Below are 22206 nucleotides of genomic sequence, written 5' to 3' on the forward strand. Positions count from 1 at the left end.
GCTGTGTACTGGGAAACACAATAAACGTCTTGATAGCTGTGCAGATAAGCAGTATTTGTACACTGCCATCCATCCCTATTTGCGGCAGCAGCGGGCATGCGATATGACCTCCTAGGTGCGCCGCCCGCGTGTAGATAACCCGCTCTATCAGACACGATCAGCGCTGCTACACGGTGACAGCTCCATTTCACAGCCTTCCAACGATGGAAATGTGACGCCGAGGAAAACCCCAGCGCCACCATCAATCATCCGCACCCCCCGTCTGATAAAGACATAGCATTTCTAAGTCCTTCTACCCCTCTACATCCGCTTACATTGAACAAGGACATTTATCCACACAGGATGAAGTTTTTGACCTGTCAGTTTAAATCACAACGGGTCTATGAGAAAACTTGCTGAGGTCTCCTACAGTTTACATTAGGAATTCAAGGTTGACTTGATTACAAGCGTGACTTTAACGTAATTTCTTTATTTCAGATGTTCATTCATTCATTTTCCTCCAGCTTAGTCTCTATTTCAGAGGACGCCACAGTGGAATGAACCACCAACTATTCCAGCATATGTTTTATGCAGCGGATGCCCTTCCAGCCGCAATCCAGCACTGGGAAACACCCATACACACTCATTCACATGCACACTCATACAATAGTAACAATTTAGTTTATTCGATTCACCTATAACGCATGTCTCTGGCCACATTTATTTGGACTGTGGGGGAAACCAACGCAAACACGGGGAGAACATGCAAACTGCAAACAGAATTGCCAACTGGTCCAGCTTGGACTCAAACCAACGTGAGTCGATTTGTATTTTGGACTGCATAAAAGAGAGTTGAATATGTTTAACACAAATCAAACGCTTCCAGACTTTAGGTTTTAAGTTTGTTTTCTTCTGTTGAACACAAAAAAAGGTATTTTGAAGAATGTGGAAAATTGGTAACCAATGGCATGCAGCTATAGACAAAATGATTAGCTCTCCTGTAAAATTTTATTTAACTTTTGCAAATATGTCCTGCTCAACACATTTCTAAACATGCTGTAATCAGTTTAACTAAGTTATAATAATTAATTAAAGTAAAAGACTTTTGGTGTTTTACGGTCAGTGTAGATCAATCTAGAGGATACCAAATAAAGAAGCAGATAGCACTTATCTGTAGACCTTAAACTTTCTGACCACTTTTGATCTGGCAAGTTGCATGGTAAAAGACTAGGTAGACTACCTTTTCTGTCGCAGAACAAGCAGTAGGCGGCCGACTTACCAGTCGCATGCAAACTTCTGACTAAGAATCAAGCTGGAGAGCCCAAATAGGGAAGGCAGGGGCGTAGCAGACATTTTAAAAGTGGGGGTACAGCTGAATGATATTCAAAACTTTATGTTCATACAATTATTATGACCATACAATTATTTTCTAACCGAAAGAGCGGGGAGGAGGGGAGAACAAAACCAAAAACCACCCAGCTATACAGTATACAGAGTCCAGACAGCCTATAACAAGCTGTCTGTATAAACACACACGCACGCATGCACACGCACACACACACACACATAAGCACCAAGCACAAACACAGACAAAGCTCTCACTCTCATTCGCGCACACGCACACACTCACACACACAGCAACAAACAAGCTTAACACAGCATCACACTCATTCACATCTCATTCACACACATACATACGCGTGCTCGCTCAATTGGGAGTCGGCAGCGATATTGCTAGACAGCCTGCTCTCGTCCAAAATTAAACCAGTTACTGACCGCTCCTGCGCTTTATTTGGAAATTTATTCCCGTGCCATAGAAATCTGGTCGGGTCCCGCAGACCTCTACCCCCATCCCCCTGGTTGCAACACCCCTGGGTGAAGGCATGTGAAATTGGCCACGCATGGTCCCCAATGAAAGAATAACTGAAAGTATAGTGTATCTGAAATAATCAAATCCCTAAATGTATTAACTGGTGATGAATGTGATATGTTGTTATTTAGAAACACAGTCTAAATTTAATGATCACTTAAAATTGGAGTCAGATTACATTCGGATCTGGAAATAAATAAGTAAATAAATTCTGATAAATAGCAGAATTAGCAATAGAAAAGGCTTTTCGAATGTCGTGGGGAGTGGAGAACATGAGTCTGATTCCAGCGACGCTCCAGGGACAGACGAGTCTTCGCTAAGGCCATCTTCCAGCCTCAACCACGGCGAATGAAGCTCTGCACAAGACTTTTGGCCAGCGGAGAAATTAAAATGGTCATGCCCAACTGAGTCTGGTTCTCTCAAGATTTTTTTTCTTCACTCCCATCAGGTGAAGTTTTTTTTCCCTCTCCCCTGTCGCCACTGCCTCGCATGGTTCAGGATTGGTAGAGCTACGCATCGATGAATTTGCTCTTCAGTGTTTGAACTCTCAGTAATGATTAAATCACACTGAACTGAGCTAAACTGAACTGAACTGAACGTAAACACTAAAACCTGAACCACACTGTTACAGTTACTATGACCATTTATGTGAAGCTGCTTTGACACAATCTACATTGTAAAAGCGCTATACAAATAAAGCTGAATTGAATTGAATTGAATGCATTTAACCTTCGACCATTCATTGGATTTAGTCGTTGGGCCAATAGAATGGATGATGCAGTGGGTTCTGGCGTCAACTCAATTTTATTTCCAAACAAAATGCAACGTCTCACAACATTGGGCTACAATGTCAATCTGATGACATTTCAATGTCCTGTGCCTGCTAGGAAATGACATGGCAATCTTAGTCTAATTCATAACAACTAATTTCATTAGTGTTTGTCATGATGGTGGTATATAATGTTTTACTAGCTGTTTTAGAAGATACAAGTAGTTTAAAGTTTAGTTAAAAGATTTAACTGGGTTAATTAGTTTAACTAGTTAACTTGGGTTTGTAAGAATGTAAATCATGGGTCTCAAACTCAATTCCTGGGGGACCGCAGCTCAGCACAGTTTTGCTCCAACCCTAATCAAACACAGCTGATCCAACTAATCAAGAAATGCGTCCTAAATCTCATACTTATGCACTATTCTACGCCATTTTGTAGTATAAATAGTGTATGTAGTGCATTTACAGTGCAAACTCTAAAAATAATAAGTGCACTTGAATTACCCGGATGATGCACTCGTTCAACCGATAATATGAAGTGTGGTAGGATGGACACTTTACGCACTCAACCAAAAAAGCTTTGCTCGTGTCGCTGAACAGGCGGAGCTGAAATAATGCAACTGGAATAAATACAGCAGTCGCAATCGTTTGATCTCATATGAAGCAAGAGATCATGATGACAGATAATGACATGTGCAGGTGTTGTAGTGCTGTCCCATTTCTTAGGGGTAAATTTTGAAACCATTCCCGTTCACACTCTGTTTTAAGGGTCAAAGTGACAGGGAAGAGGTACGGAAACAGAAATAGGATTAGGCCTAAATGTGTTTAATGGGATGTTTTTTTTTTCTTTTTTTCTGGGGACTCAAAATAAACTGTGATGTACAAGAATGAATGTGTGAGTATGTGTCTAGTTATTACGATGATTTTTCACTCCATATCAAATAAGCATTTTCTGTTTAACTTACACAAATTTAGCAAATACATTCTTTATAAGCTTCCCATTAAAAAAACAAATAGCTACATTCGCTGCTTGAGAGTTGTAGCTTTAGACTGATGTATAGTTTGTCAAGATTACTCTTGTTCATTTTGATTAAATCTATTCATAAACACTGACATGTGCAAAAACAACTCCCTAGTGCATCCACATCCTGGCGCAGGCTAAGAAGTTAAAATGTTAAATACATTTATTATTTCCCCCTCTAAACCTTAATAAATCTTACAACTTAATAAGTTCTTATAAATAAAAGTAAATGAAATATTCAAGCGCAAATCATCTGAATACAACAATTCATACCAAAACACCCAACCATTCTTCTTTAAATGGTGTGAGAAGCATCCAGAAAGGTTACACCTTCAACAAAATGTCAGCGTGCATGAAAGCGGTCCCTCTTGTCACCCCGGTAACATTTTCGGGCACCAGACCCATTCACCATTATAAGCTGGCAGTTTGCCTTTGAAAGTGTACGGTACAATGCCGCCTCTGAAAAGCATCCCTGCAGACATTTCAGGCCGACCGCCTGCGCCACTGACAATAAACCCTCAGCATTTCCCTGCACACAATGCCAAGCCCTCAGCCGACCCCACCGCTAGCTTGTCATACACACTGAGTGACAGCGTGACACTGAAAGTACTTCTTCGCTCAGTTTAGTTCATTATAGAGAATGACATTTCATAATAATGTGAACTGATAAATCATTTATTTGTTGGTAAGTGGAACGAGGCCTAAAGTTCAGCACAGGATTTGCTATCAGTCGTAAATGAGGTATGGCGAGCTGTCAGAACATTTTCTTTGCAGTTATATGGATTCAAACTACATTATGGCACAATAAAAGACTCTGTTAAACTGTACACTTTTAAAGCTTATGATCAAAAATTGATGGCAGAGATCAAGGTTCTAGAATTAATTTTAAAACTGGATTACTAAATGTTGTTTAATGTTGTTTATATGTATATATATATATATATATATATATATATATATATATATATATATATATATATATATATATATATATATATATATATATATATATACAAAGAAAACACTCTTGCAGGACTCGCAGGGTTCAACAAGATTTGGATTCATCTTCAATGCCTTCTCTTTCATCTTACCTCAGACATGCTCAATAATGTTCATGTGTGGTGACAGGGCTGGCCAGTATATACCATTTCTGGATATCAGTTTCAGTGTATAAGGGTCAAATATTTAGATTTTGAATATATTAATCAGATTTATTAAACATATATATTTATTAAAATAATATTTTAGTCACCAAACATGTTTAGAAATTTAGCATTTTAATTTTTTCTATATATTTTTCTATAATATGTTATCTCAAAAGTTTATGATCTGCACTAATGGAGTAATTGCTTTATATTTTTAAAATATTTCACATTCTTCGAAAATTAGACTATTTTTGACAACTTTTTAAATTGTCAGTCACATTACATCCTCATTAAATTCTCAAACATATATATAAATAAAAAAATAAATCAAACGGGGGCTAATAATTCGGCCTTCAACTGTGTCTGTGTATATACAGTTGAAGTCAGAATTATAAACCCCCTTTTGATTTTGATTTTCTTTTTTAAATACTTCCCAAATTATGTTTAACAGAGCAAGGAAATTTTCACAGTATATCTGATAATATTTTTTCTTCTGGAAAAAAAAAAAAAAAACTTATTTGTTTTACTTTGGCTAGAATAAAAGTAGTTTTTAATTTTTTAAAAGCTATTTAAGGACACAATTATTGGCCCTTTTAAGCTCTTTTTTTCCCCTGATAGTCTGCAGAACAAATCATCGTTATACAATATCTTGCCTAATTACCCTAACCCCTATAGTTACCGTGAATAACTTTGTTAAGCTTTTACTGTAAATGTCACTTTAAGCTGTATAGAAGTGTCTTGAAAATATCTAGTAAAACATTATTTACTGTAATCATAGCAAAGATAAAAGAAATAAGTTATTAGATATAAGTTTTTAAAACTATTAGGTTCAGAAATGTGCTGAAAAAAAAAACATCTTAAAAAAACATCTAGTTAAATAGAAAATGGGGAAAATAAACAGGGTGGCTGATAATTTAGGGGGGCTAATAATTCTGACTTCAACTGTACATATATGTATACATACACACACACATTAAGCACTTGATATTTCCCATTATTTGGTCTTAAAATATTGCACTTGCAAATAAATGCCATTGTTTGATTCATTGATTGCTTGATTAAACTATTTATTTTTAAAATTATTGATGTATTTATGTATGTGTTTGTTTATTTATTTATTATCTATTTTATTTTTTTTTATTTTTTATGGAGGGAGTGGCTTCTAAACACTAAAAACCAAAAAAAAAAAAAAAAACAGTAGTAATTGTTTATGATCATATCCTAAATAACAATAAATGCATGAGTTGTTATGCCTATTTTATGTTTTTTAAAACACAGCACATCTCTTATGCTCACATGGGATACATTTATAACAGTATAATATATTAAATATATCAGTATCAAAAACAGTAATATTGTAAATGAATAATATAATAAATAAATAAATAAATAAATAAATAAATAAATAAATAAATAAATAAATAAATAAATAAATAAATAAATAAATAAATAAAAAATCATAATAAATAAATAAATATACCTACAGTAGGAAATTTACAAACTTCATAGAACTCGGTCTCTAATGCTTTTTGGCAAAACAGATACATTTATAATATTGACCCATACTATGTATTTGGAGCTATTGCCAAAAATATACCAGTGCAACGTAAGACTTCGTTTTGGTGGTCCAGAGACAGATATTTCAAGACATTTGTCAGATATGGAACTAAAATGTGGTGGAAAACTCCAAGAACTAGTCTCCCGGTGCTAGCTTGTCATACACAGTGATTGACAGCGTGACACTGCATGTGATTCTTTGTTCAGTTTTGTTCATTATAAAGAATGACATTTCATAATAACACGCAATGATAAATCATTTATTTGTGGATAAGTGGGACGAAGCCAAAAGTTCACCAGAGGATTTGCTATCAGCCCTAAATGAGCTGCGAATGAAGGGAAAAGCCACTGGTGAAATCTCAGTTATTTCTTCATTCACTGAACAATCTGTAAAGTTGAAGCAGCAAGAACACCTAGATTAATGTCTGGGTTTAAGTAATGACTTATTATTCTAATGTGGATAATTAATTGTAAACGGCATTTCCTCACAAAGGGGTCCTTGAAGGCATTGTAAACAATTACTGGGCTCTTAGAGCAGTTTGGCTTCGAAGGTATTTGTGCTTGATAGGGTTTGCGTTTGAATTATTCATTGCAGATAGCAAACGCAAATAGAATTACAGCACGATGACACCGGATTATGTATTTAAAATGCAGAAATGCATTTCCTTTATGCAAAACGGCATATCACTTTCTTTAAACCACAAACTGAGGATCGTGAAGGGGATGTAAGATGACACCGATGAATGTAATTAAAGCAAGGAATTGAAATAAAAATAATTAATAATAAAGTACTTTATGTGGTTATCAAGCACACATTTTCTCTGTAGATGCTATGCTTTTCTAATAAGGCTGTCAAAATAAATCCTCAAACTCTGCAAGTACATTTAATATGAAAGTTTTAATTTATATAATTGATTATATGTTACATATTACTGTACATACTATATTATATACTATACATATACACGTACATATGTGCATATTTAATTTAAGTATGATTTATATGAGGTAAATAGAAACAAATAGTATTCATACAAAAAAATGGCTTAAATTATTTATTATCTTATGCCATGACAATTTAATAATAATAATAATAATTATAATAATAATAATAATAATAATAATAATAATAATTATTATTATTATTTATCAACACATTTTTGGGCCAGCTGACCCAGGCGAGGCTTGAACCAGCGACCTTCTTGCTGTGAGGTGACAGCACTACGTACTGTGCCACTGCGTCACTGTATATACAGTCCTCAGCATATATAAGTAAACCCCTCACAAATCTCTCTTTTTAATTCATACTTTCTATAGGATGTTTTACAGTATACATTAAATTAGTCAGTAAAAGTTGTAATAACAGTCAGTAAATTAGTAGAACATATTTAAATGTTAGAGAAGAAATAGAAGAAGAATCAAGAGAAACAATATATATATATATATATATATATATATATATATATATATATATATATATATATATATATCATTATTAACATTATATATATATATATATATATATATATATATATATATATATATATATATATATATATATATATATATATATATATATATATATATATATATATATATATATATAATTTTTTTTTTTTTTTTTGCAATATTACACACCAATCTAAAATGTGTTATCTTTCTATTTCTAAAATATTATTTTAATAAATATATATGTTTAATAAATCTGATTAATATATTCAAAATCTAAATATTTGACCTTTATTCACTGAAACGGACATCCAGAAATGGTATATACTGGCCAGCCCAATCACCAGAGATGAACATCATTGAGCATGTCTGAGGTAAGATGAAGAGAAGGCATTGAAGATGAATCCAAAACAATCTTGATGAACCCTGCGAGTCCTGCAAGAGTGCTTTCTCTGTCATTCCAGATGACTTTATTAATACATTATTCATTGCAGAGGTGCATGAATGCAGTCCTCCAAGCTCACATACTATACTGCACATTATTTCTGTTAAGTGACAAGATTTCTGTCTAAGCAAAGTCAGACCTTACTGTCCTAATTAAATAATTAAAAATCAAGGCATGATCATATTTTATTTTGGCAAAATAAACGTAATCTAGATGCCTTTACCTTTCATATAAGCCACTTCTGATACCAAATGATCAACTAGAAGTCAAGATATATTTAAATATGATTTGTGTAATGTCATTGGATAGGCTAAATTATGTGTTAACAATATTTGTAAATCAACAACTTTTTCGTTTTCATGTTCACAAAGACAATGTTTAAAAAACCTGCTATATTTTCACAATCCTACACAATGAAATAATAATATTAAAAGAGCAAGATAAGGTTTAGCAGGTTAGCTCCCTGCTCCATAGCCCTTGGAAATTTGCTTTTAACTATAAACAAAAGTTACACCAGATATTTCTGCTCAAGGAAAGTGTGCTTTCCACATGATCTCTTTATATACAGAAGCAAGCAGAGGGCACAGCAAGATACATCTAAAGCATGTATAGTACAAAAAAACCCTCGTCTGTCCATCATTTAAAGGCAGTTGTGCAGCGCTGACTGAATGTCAGAGTGCTTTTCTGCCTCGCGGCTCAGGGTCTGCACTGGCCACTTTCATTTCTCGCTGTGCTATCCTTGACCATATGTGAACAGAACAGATATTAAAAGCATCCTCCAAACAATGGCACGTACAGACTCTCCAATCTCGCAACCCCTGGCCCTCACCTTCTGCTGCCCTGTACGACTATTACCAGAATATACCGCTCCCGGGGGACAAATCTCGGCGCTGTTTCTACACCAATCACAGCAAAATTGCCACTATATCAGTTATGGCGCAGAGTTCAATACTTGTAGAGAGCTCATTTAACAGTTAGGAGTAAAAATAGCTATCCTCCTGGTGCCAGCTCATCTCTGGAGGACGCAATCGGCTCGCTACTCTGAAAAGAAAGTGGTTTGACTGGTTAAATTGGTCGTGATTATGATTATTAATGATTTGAACAGCAAAAGGGGTGTTTCGGGGGCCGGCGCTAAATGTTCTGCTTTTGTGTGACAGAAAGGCACCTTCAGGTGGCACAGTGTCAGTTTTGGGTGGGTGGAGGAGGAGGGGTTGTGCCAGTAGACTTACTTCCCAAGGGCAAAGCACTCCAGCCTCACGGTGACGCCTTTGGCTGCCAGTACCGTCTGGGGAAAATGTGCTTCGATTTTAGGCTCGTACTCCCCCATTACTCCTAAAAAATCAAGGAAAAAAGACACAAATGTAAATCACTACATAATTTTACACATGTAAAGCCTACACAACATTTCTCTTAAACATTTAATTGGTTTTAACCTTTTCACCCCCCTTACATTCGTTTTTTATGTGTAAAATCTTGACTTGCTGTGGGTCTTGTGACATCTACGACGAGTGTTATTTCCCAAAGCAGTCACAAGTGTTGCTGTAACGATATTTCTCATCTCGGTTAAAATTAAAATCTTATTTCAAATTCGATAAACACTGAAGCTTACAAACAACTAAAAAGTACATTATTTAAGGGCATTCGCTACTTGGATTGGATCATACTTATGATTCCATTTTAATATTAAAATATTTTATTTGAAATCTTAATGTATTTCTTCTGCCAGGGTTGCTTATTAAACACTCCCTCGCCTGAACTTGCTGCAAGTGAGACAGAGAAAATTAAAGCACATCAGCAGCAGAAAGGAAAAATCAGGTGCTTAAGACATAATCTTTAAAATAATGAAATATTTTTTAAAAATAGCATATACAGTTAGGTCCATAAATATTTGGACATTGACACAATTCTAACATTTCTGACTCTATACACCAACACAATGGATTTGAAATGGGCGTCGTGTATTCATCTGAGGTGTTTAAGCAATAGTTCACCCAAAAATTGCAATTCTGCCATCATCTACTCACACTCCACTTATTCGAAACGTGTTTGAGTTTATTTCTGTTGTATCCACTTCTCTAATTCTTTCTCAAAAAGAAGATATTTTAAAGAAAAGTCAGAAACCAGCAGTTATTTTCTACTATGTATGTCAATAGCTGTGTCTTTCTAGTTTTCTATAGAATAGCTTGTCATGAGATCAACAGAAGAAATTTAGAACCACTTTAGTGTAAGTAATCGATTAGAACATTTTAGTTTTGGGGTGAACTATGCCTTCAAATCTCTTTCAGTTTCAGGGGTAGGTGGAAAGGTTGGATAGGCCTTCAAACATAAGTGGGGAAGGTATAGACAATTTCAGTTCTGGAGAGCCCCGATCTTGGAGATTTTTGCTCTAATTCTAAATGTAATTCAAAGAGGCAAATACGACTTGCAAAACTGGAATATCACATAAAACATTTCTGAATAAAGCACCGTTTCTATCCAATAAGTCAAAGAGAACTAAATCATGTATTCCTGATAAACTGGTGTCAAATATCAACAAGAAAAATAGAAATTGCTGCGGTAGACTCAAAAAACACACTTAAACTTATTTAAATTGTGCTGAAAAAAAAAAATCTTAAAATTGATTTTTTTTTTTTTTGGGTGAATAACTTAATTGTTTGAAAAATTATTTGACAAATCGATTGTTTGGAACCCAGCATTTTTTTTTACAGTATAGGAGAATAGCTGTGAGCCCTTTATTTTATATAATAAAATACTTGTGCTTTCGAAGACAAAATTCAATGAACACAGTGACTTTTGGAGGCATGAAATGCCAATTTTAAACAAATCAAGGATATAATAATACTGAATAGCAATACTCTGATGACAGACTTTGGTTAAGGGATTTTAAAATGACCAATAAATATTGTTGAATGTCCGTTAATGCGGTCTCATTGCATATATTTTTGTCATTATATGATCTGAAAACAAAAAAACAATCATATTTTTATGTGCATGCTGGAATTTACACTAACAGAAATCTTGTCGCCTATCCAAATGTTAGGAACAACAAATAATAACTTCTAGTTGATAATTTGGTATCAGAAGTGGCTTATATGAAAGGCAAAGGCCTCTAATATGATCATGCCTTGATTTTTTATTATCTCATGAGGACAGTAAGGTCTGACTTTGCTTAAACAAAAGTCTTGTCACTTAACAGAAATAATGTACAGTATAGAATATAAAGTCATGGAGCGGTAGAAAAATAATTAATATTGTGTGGTTTGTAATGTAATGGGCAGCACAGATGTCTTCATTCCTCAGGCTGTTGGTGTTGTCATTCCCTCTGCTGATCTCTTGCACGCCCTCATACTGAATTTAACCCCAAATTATGATTTTTCCTTCACCAAACTTGACTGATTTCTGTGAGAATCTTGAGTTGATGCAGGTTCAAAAAGGGTCTTCTGCAGTATTTGTGATGATTGGGATGCAGTAAAACAGATAATTAATCTGAAAAACCTACCTTCAGCTACTTTTCAAAATGATCAACTAGAAGTCAAGTTATTACGTGTTGCTCTTACAACTGAGATCGATGACAAGACTTTTGTCAGGTAGTCTATGCTCTTAATGGGCTCTATTTTGACGGTCCATGCGCAGAGCGCAAAACGCAGAGCGCAAACGCTTTCAGGGCGTGTCAAAACGCATTTTTGCTAACTTAAGGACGGAAAAATCCGCTGTGCGCCATGGCGCATAGTCTAAAAGGGTTGAGTTTATTTTCTTAAAGAGTTATAGGTGTGTTTTGAGAATAAACCAATCAGAGTCTCATATTCCATTACCTTTAAGAGCCAGCTGTGTCGCGCCATAAGCGCATTGCTATTAACATGACGTAAAGTAAGTTCACTTTCGCTTTTTCTCTCGTGGATAGGGAAACCTTACTGCAAAGACATCAATTAGCCTATAAATAATTAATTTCGTTTGTTAAGCGCAAAGATTTGTTTCAAAACTATTTCTAAATTCAGTTCTCATTTCCAGCAAACGAATAAATGATTAACAATAACAAAGTTTGGTCAAAATACTGAGTTATTTCCAAATACACCTGCTATGCCCCATATGGTCTAAAACCTGACAGGTGGAAAAATCTAAGCTTGTTTTTAATAAAACAAATATAAATATGGATATAATAAATAATACTGCTAATAATAATAACATTATACAAAAGCAAATTGAATGAACTGAAAAAGCCTCCCGAGATGAAGAAAGTATGAAGGCAGTGGTTTTTAAATTCATGTAGGCTAGAAATTAATATGTTTTGTAATATTTTTATCATTTATATTTATATCCTATATATATCCTTATTATATCCTATATATATTCTTAATATATTATATCTTTTTCATGTGTAAAGATATTTGCGTATTGCATCTTGTGTGTAGTGTGTAAGACAGGCGCACTTTGCGTCTGACAATAGACTGACTTTGTTCTGGTCTAAAGATCAGACTATTTACAGTTTCTCAAAATAGCAACGCACCAAAACACGCCTGCTGTTTTAGACCAGAACGCCTATGGGCGCACATTTGAGCGCAAATGCATTTGCTATTTAAACAGCGTGGCGCAATGCCTCAAAATGACCCTTGCGCCAAGCTTAAAGTAGTAAAAGACTATGCGCCACATTGCGCCGGATGTATGATAGGGCCAAATGTGTTCCATCATAGTGTATGCACATTTTTTTTTTTTTTTCCGGATAAAAAGTATCCAACTCAGTTGTGCACATAAGTGTTTTATGCAAATGTTAAACATTTATCTCCATCTTGGTATTTCATTAAGTATTTCTTTTAACAGAATTGGGATAGGATCTTACTTGCACATCTGTTACCAGCTGACCTCTGCAACAGTAAGACTTTAAACATTAAAAGTGGTAGTTTAGTAAAGCTCCTATAAAGTCTCCCCAGACTTGCATATTGTATCTGGACAGATATCTGATCGCATTTTATCTGTCCCTGGGCACATGCAATCTGATTGCAATCTGCTCACTGAAGTGAGCAGGCATGTTAATAGCAGGAGTAAAGCCATTGAAGTGATCTTCAACAGAAATCGGTTTGCTCTTTGGGGCAGCACACCTCTGAGCATCTAAGCATCTCAGTTTGTAGGTTTAGAATCAGCACATTACTCACACCTTTCGCCCCTCTCACATGAAACTCCACCTTGGCATCTTCACGCTTGCTTTTTGGAAGCCCGTGCTCATTAATTAAAGCTTGTGACAACAAGCTTGTGCTTCCTGCGCACCGAGCTCGTGTTTTATTTTTTTCTTCGGGTTCATGTAGGTGCTTTGTAGGTTTAACAGAGGCCCGAGGTGCTCTTGTATGATGGATTACACGGCTCACATGGACTCCATCGCCTGAAATATCCAGTTCAGCTGCTCTATAACATTGACCTCACAATCAATAGTGCAACAGCCCAAGACACGGTTTAAATGTGGAAATTGCACATGCAGCTGCTCCAAAAGGTCCTTGGACATTTTAGAGTAACCTGGATGATGTTTTTGTAAATTTGTAAATATTTTTCTTCTTGGAGACCGGTTATCATTATTACTGAGTTGTATGAAGGTGAATGTGTATCTATATTGATATATTGTCAAATAGTTTAGAGAGTGCTCACGTGTGTGTATGTTTGTATAGGTAGTGTGAGCCCATGAGTGTGAATGCCTGACTATAAAGATGTTTGGCATTATTATAACCTAGGCATTTATCTGAATGGCTGCTGAGCTATCTGTAATATTGCCACATGCATATGATGGTCATCAGAGTAAATTGTGTTTGCTACTCGAGGGAGGAAATACTAAATTATTTGGAATTATTTACAATAGAATGCTGATTCTGTATTTTTGCTTTGTCTTGCACAAACGTACTGCCATGTATCTGAATCTCTGATGTGGAATGGGTTACAAGTAGCAGCCAACAGCAAACTCTTTGGAAAAGATGTTCCAGACTCAGAACCTGTTTCTGCTTGTGAGTGAGTGGGCAAAACAACAACTCTAGTAAGACTTTTTTTTTTGCTTCCTAAGCACTGGACTCGTTTCACTCAATGTACTTTTTGTGCTCAAATTAATCATTCATACTATACGTTTCTGTCTATTATTTTAAATTAAAAAATAAGAAGTGGTTTGGGAAATTATTGAAATAGTTGATAGAAACCTTCAGTACATGTGTGGTCATCAGACTGTTTCTCCACAAACAAAGAGAGGGATATTGTCTCAGAAAAATAATTCCAGAAATTTAATTTTGCATGATATTATCATTAAATTTAAAACATATACTCAGGAGATATGTGGCTTTTGACCTATTACTTTTTTTTTGTATGGCTCCAGAATAAATTTTATATATGTGTTTATGAAATAATAAAATGTTTAGTGTGGTGCATTTTTTTTTTTTTACATTGCTTAAGCACCTACACCATTTTTATTTTGAGCATTATAAACTCTAGATTATAGATAATAAATTCCAAAGTGTGTTCTTTCCAAAGACACATGAACTGTAAATGTAGACCAAATTATTCAGCAACTGTTACTGTTTTGGTTTGGGAAGGTCATTTTTGAGAAAGTGCCTCTGACGCTGAGGGAGACACATAAGGTCTCGGAAAACTTTTTACAGGAATTAAATTTTGCATGCTACTGTATCTTCATCAAATTTGAAATATAAACTCATGAGACACTTGGCTTTCAAGGTATATTTTTCTAGGTCATTAGATTAATGTCTTCCTGTGTTTGTATATGGAAAAATAAATATTGAACACATTTATTTCTTTCTTATTACTTCATATTGTATAACTTTTAATATTTTTTTTGCATGAATATTTTTTTAGACCAACCATAGTAAGGCTCAAAATATCTTCTTTCTAATGATACACAATTTATGTTTGTAGCTCACTGGGGTCTCAAGAACTATTACTAGTTAAAGTTAGGTAGCTGTAGCCCCAAAAGTGAAGGCTATACAATATATATAATATATAACAGTTCTGTCTGGTTCTTGTATCTGATTAGCTAATATATATAGTAAGAGCACTCGACTCACCTCTTCACCTTCACCCTTGTGTATCACTCCACCCACATAAAGCAACAAGCTGAGGGCACTCTACAGTTTGACAAATATTGCTGCTTTTGGGCAACACAAAGTGCTTTTGAGTCTTTTTAGTTGAGAATATAGTTGTTTAGATTACAAATATGCAGTTTATTTATAAGGATAATGCCAATTTTAAAATATTTATAATTTCTGAGAGACTATTAGCCTGCCATACTGAGTAGACCAAAAAGGGTTGAAGTTGTCTATCCACAAGATGGTGACAGGACCACATAATAAGCCCTTAGTATATTAAAGCAGTGTAATTTCTAACTACAGCTAATACAATCATTATTAATCTAGTAAGTGAGATTTTAAGTCGATCTTTCCTTTTGTATGTTCTAGTGCTGTTTTTATACCATATAATTGTAGTGTATTGAGTGTGAGATGGGATTCGCATATCAGGAATGTGTGTTGTGTTGGCAGAAAGAAAGAAGAAATGCCCGCATGTGTTTTTCCTTATCACAAACTCAACAGCAGTCTGGTAGTGATTGCACTGCTTTTTTCAGGGTTACTTATTGTGGTATCCCGTTTGCAATGAATAAATACTGTAGATTGCAATAACCTTGGGAGATATCTCTGTAGACTGATGAAATTTCTTGTCACGTTCAGCTTATAATTTTAAAATGTCAGCAAAATCACCTGTTTAATCATCACTTTAGACATTACGCTAGAGAATCATTCAAACACTAGCTCTAAATTGACGTTGTTGAATTAGTAACGCCTTGTGTTCTGACATCAGCTGCAGATGTGAATGAATGGTGGAAGAAAGTAGTTCCTAAAGAACCACACTGTTCCAGTTACTATGACCATTTATGTGAAGCTGCTTTGACACAATCTACATTGTAAAAGCGCTATACAAATAAAGCTGAATTGAATTGAATTGAATACAAAAGGGTTTTTAGACTCTCTGTGTTTGTTTTTCTTTTTTATAAAAATGATTGTGCCATCGAACTGTTGTCGCACGATTCCCACCAGTGCTTATATACAGCCATATCACACTGCTACAAGTGTGATATTGCTCTCTCTCTCTCTCTCTCTCTCTCTCTCTCTCTCTCACACACACACACACACACACACACACACACACACACACACACACACACACACACATATATATATACAGTACATATACATACTCACACTTTACAATAATTTCATTAGTACAATAGTTTCATTAGTTAATCAGAGATGCTTGTGCAGAATTAAAAAAATATTTTTCTACATTTAATAATCATCATTAAAATCCAAAATCCATGTTTGTTAACATTAGTTGATGCACAGCGAGTTAACAAACTAACTATGAGCAACTATAATAAAACAACTGTAACAAATACTATAATGAATGTATTGTTCAATGCATCAATTATCATGAAATAATACAAACTTATTGTAAAAAGTTACGATTGTGTATATATTATTTGTAATGATGTCTAAAGGTTCAGTAAGTTGTTTCTTAAAAAAAAAAAAAAAAAACAGAGCAAAATATATTTCACTTGTCAGGCTTAAGGCTTACAGGGTTCAACTTCGGGCATGCTTCTTAATGCATTAATAAATTCCATCTACTGTACAAGAACAAACAATCTCCTGGATTTACAATTCAGCACAACAAAGCTCGGGGGATCACAGCAAACAGGTGCCACGGTACGGCAAACCCAGTAGCTGCCAGTGACAAAGAGAGGGAATTCTCCACAGTAGCTCTCATGACAAGCTGCTAAACTAAATTATTTTGCAAGTGCACTACAGAGACCGCTGGGAAACGGGGCGAGAGAATTTGTCCTGAAAACAGAATACCACGCTGGAGTCTAATTGATGTGCACAATTCCGTGCAATGCAGAGGAATCTTGAATGGCTGCAGTTCACTTCGGCAGTCATAGCCGGAGGGCACAGATCCTTTGTTTATTCATGCGGATGTTGCGAGGGCCCATCTATATCCATTTGCTGAGAGATATGTCAGCTGGCATTGAGTAAGTCTGCAATTACGGAGGAAAACACTCCCATTCGGGGGCCTAATTATCATTATCAGTCTTATTAAATGGGAAACTGGTGTATGAATTTTGCATGAGAAAGTGTTTCTTTCCATTTTTGCACTTTGAAGGACGTAACAAATATTTCATTTATACAAGAATAAGCTTTGACCATCATCACTGAATTGTGGGGTGAAAAATAATAATGAAAGATCAAATTTATGCTGTTTTAACAATATTAGAGCCAACTGGAAAGTCAGGTTTATATTAAAACAATATCACACAACTTTTATTTACGCAAAATAAAAGTGTACAAAAATTTAATTAACCTGAATTATTAAAATAGTAATAATTTACTCATGTTTTGTTTTCCAAATGGTCAGCTTTTTTAACAAATAAGTGGATGCTTCAATGATTCGAATGATTCAGTTATACATATAGACTCTTGTTGTGTATGGGTCTCCAACAACTTGCGTGCAAGGTCAAAAACACTTTCATTGTTTTATAATATGCATTTATTTTTACCTAATTATCCTAGCGATTCCATATGATTCGTTTTGCGATTCATTTGTTCCCAAACCCCTCCTTAGCGTGAAGCTAATTGGCACTGATTGGACCGACGACCCAGTCTGTTGCAATTGATCGACTGCGACTGCGTTCAGCACAAGACAAAGAGAAATGCCCACCATGGCTACAGTATGAAGTAGCAGAAAGTATATAAGAGGCCAATGCAGGAATGCAATAAAGCAATGCAGTTAAACACAAGCATATTAATCCACACAGTGGCAAAAGTACAACTACTTTAAAAATTGACCGCACCTATGAGGAACAGCTGATGGTGGCCATAGCAAAGGCAAACAGCAGAGGATCACCAGTTCAGAAAAAATATTTAAAGTTGGTAAATTGAGAAGCACGTGTAGTTTTGGACGCAATATGTGATTAGTCCCATACAGATTTAACCTAAGAGATACATTACAAGCACTGATCTATAAACGATAAGTGATTACAAGCCGCGCTGGGCGATTACAACTTATAACACACAATTAAACATATATTTTGCAAACTACACAAAATGAAGCAACACTTATTTATTACATTTACATGTTATTTTCCGGAGGAAGAAGAAACTTGTCCATTTGTACTGTAAAAATTACTGACAAAGTCCCTGTCAAAGTCTGACAAAGTCCCATAGTCTCTGCTGCTGCTTCAATAGCAAACGGCTGACATCCCACATTGCAGCTTAGGTTATTGTATCAAAAATCAGAAAACTGACAGGAACAAACACAGCAGTAGGTTGGCTATATTGTGGTATTGGTGTAAAAATTAACTTTAACTCTTTATTCCCCGCAGCTGAATCTCTATCTGTCAGTGATCATCATCAGACCTGTCATCTCCCGCGCTTCCGCTAATGTCTGAAGTGAAATGCAGTATGTATCGACGTCAATGTGATCAAACAAAAAAAGATCCAAACCCAACTCGATTTGTTTATTCGACTCCGAGTCAACTATTTCGCTAAAGAATCAATAGTTTTAAACAGGGTGCACTTTCAGATTTAAACCTCAGCTGGATTTTGTTATTCACTTAGAGCTGTGTTAAACACTGCAAGGAAGGTCAATTTCAAAAACCCATAATAGGACCTCTTTAAAAGTTCTAAGCATTCTCTCAAAATATGTGTCGATATAAGTGTTGTTATCAAAAATCATTCTGCTAGCTAAAACACAGAGAAAAATATGGCCAAATTAAGACACACAATCACCCCAGAGTGGATGAAAACATCCCCAGCAGTACGTAAGGGTGTAAATTAATAAGCTCAGTTTCGTGTGTAAATATGAATGAATCAGCATTTTTGAATGAATTTGGTTGAATGGATTCACTCATAAAAAATACAAATAAAAACAGTCACACAACAGCTGACCTTCTTGCATAACATTGCAACCTGCGTAAAGACTCCAAGGATAATTTACACACTGAGATTTAAACCGAAGTGATTTTTACAAGGCTGCTTTTGAATGGCCAATGAAGAAAGATGCATTCCGCCTCAAGAATGCTGTAGGCATGACATATACCAGATAAGCAAAAACTAACTGACGAAACTAACCAGCCAAACTCTGCCTCCTTGCCTACAGCTGTAATCTCCAGCACGTTTATAGCCCATTTTATGATAGCAGTCCGTTTTCCCCTAAACAACTTTTCAATTTCAGTCTCAATCCCTTTACTTGTTACACATTTATGATTCCAAAGCAAGCCCATGTGTATAATGAATTTGCGATATTTCATTGGTTTATGCTGCAATGCATTTTCTGCGTATCCTATTTAGTGTCTAGAGGGGCTGAAATTGATAGGACTGAATTCTAGGCCAGCTGTACCGAAACAAACAGATGAGATCTTTTTGTGCCGCGATGCCTATTTTCAAATCTAAAAATTTAATCCATTTATTAACATGGAATGGGGTAGTTTTGTGCAATGCAATTTTCCATTTTCTTTTTGTTGTGCCGTACAGGACAATCACCTGATGAAAGTCTGGGCATACATCAGACGTTTAAAGCTTTCACATCCAACCGCTAATGAAAAAGCCATTATCCCAATGTTGGGTTTCACATCTATTTCCTAATGACTAAACCAAAACCAAAAGTGCAAATTGAAAGCAAAATGGGAGATATACACATACTTCCATAAGACATGGTGATGCAAAAAACTGCTAAATGGATAGTTTGCATCATTTTCACACTCGTGTTTCTTTTTTTCTCCTTTCTTTAAGGTACAATTAGCATTATTTACAAACCATTAGCTATGACTTTGAGCTCATTTAATGTTTAATTCTCTGCCTACACTCTCAGAAATAAAGGTACAAAAGCTGTTACCAGGGCTGTACCTTTTCAAAAATTATGCATTTGTAACTAAAGTGTCCTTATTAAGACCTCAAGGGTACATATGAAGAGTTCAGATGCGAAAACCTCTAAGTGGGGTCTGAAATTTTCCTCTAAAATTTGCACTTTTCAGTTATTTCACTTTAAAAGCAATGAAAAAAAAAATATTCTTCAAACTAAGGGTGAAATTACTGAAGCTGCACACAACAACAACTAAGAAAAATACAAATTTTAGATGAAAATTTCAAACAGAACTCTAAACTCTTCACATTATTACCTGAAAACTAGCTCTTGAAATGTTTAGGTACTAATACATACCTTTGAGGTATCAATATGGACGCTTTAAGAACAAATGTTTACCTTTTAAAAATGTATAACCCCAGTACAGCTCGCATAGCTTTATTTATGAAAGTGTAACAATAATTATTAGGGTAATTAAATTAACCGGTGATTATCTATTAATGAACCAATACTGAACTGTCTATGCCTGTATAGCGGTGCATCGAAGAAACAATTAATTTTTACACCCTTAAATATATACAGTTGCAATGAGAATTATTAAACCCCCTTTGAATTTATTTATTTTTATATTTCCCAAATGATCTTTAACAGAGCAAGGACATTTTCACAGTATGTCTGATAATATTTTTTTCTTCTGGAAAAAGTCCAGTTTGTTTTATTTCGGCCAAAATAAAATAAAAAAAAATAAATAAATAAATAAATAAATAAATAAATGTTTTAAGGTTAAAATTATTAGCCCCTATAAGCTATTTATATATTTTCTATCTACAGAACAAACCATCATTACACAATAACTTGCCTAATTACCCTAACCTGCCTAGTTAACCTAATTAATCAAGTTAATCCTTTAAATGTCACTTTAAGTGTCTTGAAAAATAGATATTAAAATATAAAAAAATAAGTAATACATGCCTTTGAGGTACCAATATGGACCCTTTAAGTACAAATGTATACCTTTAAAAAAAGTTATAACCTCAGTGACAGCTTTCGTACCTTTATTTTCGAGAGTGTAACAACAATTATTAAGGTAGTAAGTTAGGGAAGAATTTTTGGGTCGATTTATGTATATAAAATAAAATCATGCACAATATGTACATTATAAGTACAAATAAAAAGCCATTATCTTAAAAATTATCACCTATCAGGTCAAACATTACAGGTTAATAGTGAGAATTGGTACCAATACTAAATATCAAATACTTTTCAAAGCCATAGGGTCCTATCATACACCTGGCACAATAAGGCGCAAGACGTGTTTGGTGCAATTTATTGCTACCCTAATTGTCCTGTTTTGTGGCACGTTGTTTAAATAGTAAATCCATTTGCGTTGCTTTGTGGACTCATGGGTGTTCAGGTCTAGAAAGGTGGTGCAAAAGTAAATTTGGACCCAAGATTTGGTAATTTCCAGTGTTTCATTTGATTCCAGGACTGTTTTTCAGTTTTTTGCTCCAATACAATCCAAAGCATACTTGATAAATAAATAAATAAATAAATAAATAAATAAATAAATAAATAAATAAATAAATAAATAAATAAATAAATAAATAAATAAATGCATAACAATTTACTCCAACCTTGTGTTAAATATGTGCACATTGTTTTTTTGGATCAATGGCAATTGTGTGAGATGCAGTGGTGAGAAATATGCTTCTCACAAATATAACAAGTGCGACACATCTGTCTTGAAAATAGGAATTAAATTCATTAAAATAAATTGGTGATAAAAATGTTAGATAATTACAACCCTGTTTTTGTGAGTGGATAATTACTACTACTGTTTTGAAACAGTTGAACAAATCATACAGAACAAAAAATTATAATAATACAAAAAATAAACTTGGCACTGACCTGCTATCACAAAAAAATATGTATTAATAAATATGTCAAAACTTTATATCCCTCAAAAGAAAGAAAGAAAGAAAGAAATCAGACAGAAAGAAAGAAAGAAAGAAAGAAAGAAAGAAAGAAAGAAAGAAAGAAAGAAAGAAAGAAAGAAAGAAAGAAAAACTAAATAAGTGTTTGTAACAG

At 34.6% G+C, this 22206-nt stretch overlaps 1 protein-coding gene across 8 annotated transcripts in view; it reads right to left on the bottom strand.

Annotated features, from left to right (window-relative positions):
• Positions 1 to 22206, bottom strand: part of cntn5 (contactin 5) — a 444657-nt gene that overhangs the window by 123664 nt on the left and 298787 nt on the right. For all 8 annotated transcript variants that reach the window (XM_087291634.1, XM_087291631.1, XM_087291630.1 and 5 more), the window contains 1 exon segment: positions 9465 to 9567. In XM_087291634.1, coding sequence (XP_087147760.1) covers positions 9465 to 9567 — 103 coding nt within the window.

Source organism: Danio rerio, chromosome 18 (assembly GCF_052040795.2).
Source record: "Danio rerio strain M-AB ecotype USA chromosome 18, GRCz13ab, whole genome shotgun sequence".
Classification (NCBI taxonomy): Eukaryota; Metazoa; Chordata; class Actinopteri; order Cypriniformes; family Danionidae; genus Danio; species Danio rerio.